The sequence below is a fragment of the Sciurus carolinensis genome, chromosome 3, assembly GCF_902686445.1.
Source record: "Sciurus carolinensis chromosome 3, mSciCar1.2, whole genome shotgun sequence".
Classification (NCBI taxonomy): Eukaryota; Metazoa; Chordata; class Mammalia; order Rodentia; family Sciuridae; genus Sciurus; species Sciurus carolinensis.
Window position 1 is genome coordinate 21085157 of NC_062215.1, and position 5385 is coordinate 21090541.

Here is a 5385-nt window from a genome sequence, read left to right on the forward strand (position 1 = left end):
ATGGATATATCAGGAAGTAGGACTATGAAGACCCAGGTTGTTTAACTTTTCTAGAAAGGATTTACTCCTCTTTTGTGAGAACCACGAATTTGGCACTTGGAAATTTGAACTAGCAAAAGATACACAGGCAGGAGCTATGTTTTTCTACTTCTTCAAGGAGAGTCAGAGTCTTGCCAAGGAATCAGGGCCCTCATGCCAGGAGATAGAGCAGCAATCCTGTCCCTAGACCTGCCACACCCAACTAATGAAGGCCAGGGCTTTCATGAGTCCAGTTCTTTGAAGCCACACCATGAAGCTCTTACTTCATGACGCACGGCATGGCAGAGTCCTGACTTAGGGAGAAGCCCAAGTAAAGTCTTTTATGAGATGAGGGACTCTTCTGAGGAAACACATAACAAACAGAAGGGAAGGGCTTTGACAATCACCAAATGAGCAAAAAGAAAAAAGGGCTGCCTTAAATGTCCACACCCTCTGTGGAAGGGTATAAATGCTCACCAGAGGAAGGAGACCCACAGCGCTGTGGCTCGCAGAACTTGCATTCTGTCTTCAGCCGGGCACCTCTCGCACCCTCCCAGCACCATGCCGTACAACTGCTGCCTGCCCAACCTCAGCTGCCGCAGCAGCTGCTCCTCCCGGCCCTGCGTGCCCCCCAGCTGCCATGGCTGCACCCTGCCCGGGGCCTGCAATATCCCCGCCAACGTGGGCAACTGCAACTGGTTCTGTGAGGGCTCCTTCAATGGCAATGAGAAGGAGACCATGCAGTTCCTGAACGACCGCCTGGCCAGCTACCTGGAGAAGGTGCGCCAGCTGGAGAGGGAGAATGCAGAGCTGGAGGCCCGCATCCAGGAGCGGAACCAGCAGCAGGATCCCCTGGTGTGCCCCAGCTACCAGTCCTACTTCCGGACCATTGAGGAGCTCCAGCAGAAGGTGAGGGGGTGGGCACCATGTGTTCTTAGCAGGAAGCTGTTGGAAGAACATCCTAGTTACAATGTAAAACAACACAAGCTTCTGGTGTGATGAGGAGTTTGACGTCTGTGCTTCCATTTTATTTCTTGAAGGCTCGTCTACTTTCAGACTTGGGCCTGTTAGGTCTGGATATTGGCAAATAGTTTAGGTGAAAGTAGCAGCACTTTAGGTAAACAAGTTGTTCTTGAAAGCTGTCTCTGAATGCTGCTATGTATTTCCAAACCCTAGAATTATTACCCTGAGGTGAAAGAAAAAACAGAGCTCATGAAGAAAACTGAGCAAATGGATTAGGTCATTTTCTCTCTCCCTCAAGTGGGCATCGGGCTGCTCTGATCTCTGGTTACCTTTCTCTTCTGGACACTGAATTATTCCAACTCCATTGTCCTTACCTGGATGTCTCTGGGATCCTACTGGTGCACAGTGTCCAGTGAGGGGTACAGGAAATGGTTGGCTAAACCCATAAAGATTGGAAACTATGTAGGAGGGAATGAATGGTCCCAAGTCATTTCAATGGCTAGGAGAGCATGGCAGCCTCCCCAACCCAGTTCTTGCAGTTCCTAGTTTACATATTTATCTTCCCTTCTCAGTTGAAAGTATCTCGAGGGCAGGATTCAATTTTTAATAAATAGGAATTGTTATCAGCCTCTTGGTATTGCTTATGAGGAAAGGAAGAGGAAGATAATTTGTTGATACTTTCCTTGCATATTTTAAAGTTGGTTTTTTCAAATTTAGTTTCTCAAATATTTTTTGAGCACTTATTTTATACCGATAGCATTACATAGTGTAATATAAGATACGCTGTGATGTAATCCTTCCCTGGAGTGAATTAGTAGAGATTGCCATTGGCAAAAATAACCAAACCGTTGCTCATTTTAGAATGTTTTGATGCTTCTAGATCCTGTGCAGCAAGTCTGAGAATGCCAGGCTGGTGGTGCAGATTGACAATGCCAAGCTGGCCTCAGATGACTTCAGGACCAAGTGAGTGGGCAAGTGGGGTGTTGCTTATTTATCCGCTCTCTCTTAGCCTGTTGACAACACTGACATACATTGACCAAGTTTTTCTCCAAATCTTTCCCCACCACCCACAGAGCTCTTTGTCACTAGATCTCAGAGATCCCTCTTCCTGGAGTCACCTTCCTTCCTCTTCCTCCTTCTCCTCTCTAGAGAGACATCCCAATCACAGTTTGCCACAGTTCACCAGTGTAGATGACATGGTCCTCTGACATCCTGCTAAGCACAGAACTCAATCATGAGAATGTAGGAAATGAATCGCTGTTGGAAACCTCACAGTTCATGGAATTTTCTCCTCCTAAATCCACTGGTTCTTTAATAAAATAATTACCAGTGGATTTTCTTCTAGGACCTACCTAAATGAACAAGATGGTTATAAAAACTATCAAGCCTGATTTCTAGTTTTCTGACCAATTGAAATCAAAGCAGAGTCAAGGCCAGGTGTACTGCTCAGCCTATCCCTGATCCTCCTCTGGTCACAGGTATGAGACGGAGCTGTCCCTGCGGCAGCTGGTGGAATCAGACATCAATGGCCTGCGCAGGATCCTGGATGAGCTGACCCTGTGCAAGTCTGACCTGGAGGCGCAGGTGGAGTCCCTGAAGGAGGAGCTGCTCTGTCTCAAGCAGAACCATGAGCAGGTGAAGTTCCCTAGAGCACGGCAGAATCAGGCTCGCCAGGGCTGGGGTCCACCTGCCCTGGGCTGTGGGAGAAGTGGTGGGTTGAGGCTCAGTTAGCTCAAGAAACTATTCTCTAAACAAAAAGGAATTTGTAGAGAATGAATAATCTCAAAATCTGTGATAGGAGATTAGGATTTTTCTGCCAGGGGAGGGAATGAGGATGAAGGAGACTGGCCAACTCCATAATGAGGAAAGTTCAGCAACATGGCGGCCATGTAACCTCTTCTTTGCTCAAGTCAGAGCACAGGCTGCAGCCTCTGTGTACTTTGTAACCGGAGAGGATGGGATGGCCTAGAGCCACCTAGCAGAGAGAGCTGAGCCAGAAACAGAGTACAATCATCCTCATTCCTGTCCAGAACTCTCTCTGCTATTCAGTGTTGCAGGAAGAAACACAGGGCAAGATGCTCTCCATCCTTGGCTGGTCAGACATTTGCACACCTTAAATCCCAGAACAATGTTCATGGTGACTGTTAATATTAGTGGAAAGCTTATTTTCTATCAAACATGAGGCTCAGCCTGTTAGAGTTCCAGAAGTAGTTCTTAAAGATGAAGAAATTGAAAAATCCAGAAGTGTCTAGAAGTTATATTGTGAGTGGTAGAGATGACACACAATTCAGATCTATCTGATATCCATCTTAACCCAAGTACCAAACGCTGTGAAGAGATCAGCAGTGAAGTGAACAGATATTTATATCCTTCAGCAAATTCTACACTGGTAGAATCAGTAAATCACTAAGTCTATTCTATTCTAAGATGGCAGAATTTGAAGGAAACATTCTTTATTTTCTCTTTAGCCAGATTTTGCCTTTTTATTGCCCAGGCTTAAGAATCAAACTTAAGATACTTTGAGATATTCTAGCAAGATGGTTGAACCGGGCTTCCAGGGACCAGAATTTAAATAGTGACCGACCACTTCTCAGCTCTGAGGCCAAATGACCACACTTCTCTGAAAGAGAGGTGGTGCAGTAAATCCAAAGGGCAGGAGGTTGTGGGTTTGAAGGTCCTTCGTGAACTGGAATACCCAAATCAGCTGCTGAATATAGGATCCGGTCAGTGTGAGGTCAGAAGGAGTGGAACTGGTTGAAAAGAATGATTAGAAGTTCAAATGCATTCATTCAAGGAGAGATTGAGATCCTCTGTGATACGTAAAATTATCCCCTCCCTCCATCAGGAAGTCAACACCCTGCGTTGCCAGCTTGGAGACCGCCTCAATGTGGAGGTGGACGCCGCCCCCACTGTGGACCTGAACCGCGTGCTGAATGAGACCAGGTGTCAGTACGAGGCCCTGGTGGAAACCAACCGCAGGGAAGTGGAGGAGTGGTTCACCACCCAGGTGGGCATCTGAGCACGCGGCCACTCAGGACCCGAGGCCCAGGGCCCTCAGGCCAGGTCTGATCCTGTCTCCTCCCTTGGGTGTTTCAGACTGAGGAGCTGAACAAGCAGGTGGTGTCCAGCTCAGAGCAGCTTCAGTCGTGCCAGGCGGAGATCATCGAGCTGAGACGCACGGTCAACGCCCTGGAGATCGAGCTGCAGGCCCAGCACAACCTGGTGTGTATTGTGCAGACCTGCTCGTGTGAAGTCAGGGAAGCAGAGTTGCCTTTGGGCCACACTCTCCTTAGCCCTTGAGCTGGTGACTCTGCTCCCTGACACTCCTTTGTCTTCCCCACCACAGAGGAACTCTCTGGAAAACACGCTGACAGAGAGCGAGGCCCGCTACAGCTCCCAGCTGTCCCAGGTGCAGTGCATGATCAGCAACGTGGAGTCCCAGCTGACTGAGATCCGGGCTGACCTGGAGCGGCAGAACCAGGAGTACCAGGTGCTGCTGGACATCCGGGCCCGACTGGAGTGTGAGATCAACACGTACCGGGGCCTGCTGGAGAGCGAGGACTGCAAGTGAGTACAGGGCTATTGATTCTTTCTTTGGGGCACTTGAAGCAGCAGTGGCGAGGAATAGTTTTCCTGATGGAAATGGCTTATCATTTCAACCATTTGACTCAGAGTGCTTTTAGCATTTTATTTCTTTAGTCCATTTTATTCTAACTAGATCCAATGATTTTATGTCTCCAGGCTTCCCTGCAACCCCTGTGCCACAACCAACGCGTGCGACAAGCCCATTGGGCCCTGCGTCGCCAATCCCTGTGTCACACGAGGTCGCTGTGGGCCTTGCGGCACTTTTGGGCGCTAGAAGCCCTACTGCCAGGGGGAGGACAAGGACTTCAGTCACACCTCAACTCCAACAGTGACCACACTGGACACAGGAGAAACCGTTTATCAGCAGCAGCTTCCAGAGGCTTTCCACTGCCTCTCCGGGTTTGATTCTCGAGCACAAGAGAGTGCAAAGCCTGTCTTTTGAGTCCCACACAGAGATCTACAACAGGATCAAGTAACAACTATTGTCCTAATGACACATTTGCATGACATGTTATGTGTTAGCAAAACTTATCTAAATGCAATTTGAAAATAATGACATTAAGTGTGGTAGAGCTGATGGGCTACAGAGTGTAACTGGACTTAATCTTCTTTGTCACACTTTTGGTCTTTGACGATGTAATAAAAATCCTCCTAATAAACTTATTCTGGCACAAAAATTATAGTTATCTGTTTCATAAATTCCAAAATTGGCTGCCTTTTATCAATAAAAGTAACCAGTGTTTTTCCATCAAATCAAAGTATTCACTCCAATATATGGTCTGTGACTTCCTTCAAAGGGAAAGTCCCCATTGGATATCA

At 47.6% G+C, this 5385-nt stretch overlaps 1 protein-coding gene across 1 annotated transcript; it reads left to right on the forward strand.

The window, feature by feature from the left end:
• Nucleotides 1-579: 579 nt before the first annotated feature.
• Nucleotides 580-5168, forward strand: LOC124979919 (keratin, type I cuticular Ha3-I). Its single transcript, XM_047544831.1, has 7 exons — nucleotides 580-927; nucleotides 1862-1944; nucleotides 2460-2616; nucleotides 3827-3988; nucleotides 4078-4203; nucleotides 4328-4548; nucleotides 4723-5168. The coding sequence occupies exons 1-7, from the start codon at nucleotides 580-582 to the stop codon at nucleotides 4838-4840; spliced, it is 1215 nt and encodes a 404-aa protein (XP_047400787.1). The 3' UTR covers nucleotides 4841-5168.
• The last annotated feature ends 217 nt before the right edge of the window (nucleotides 5169-5385 follow it).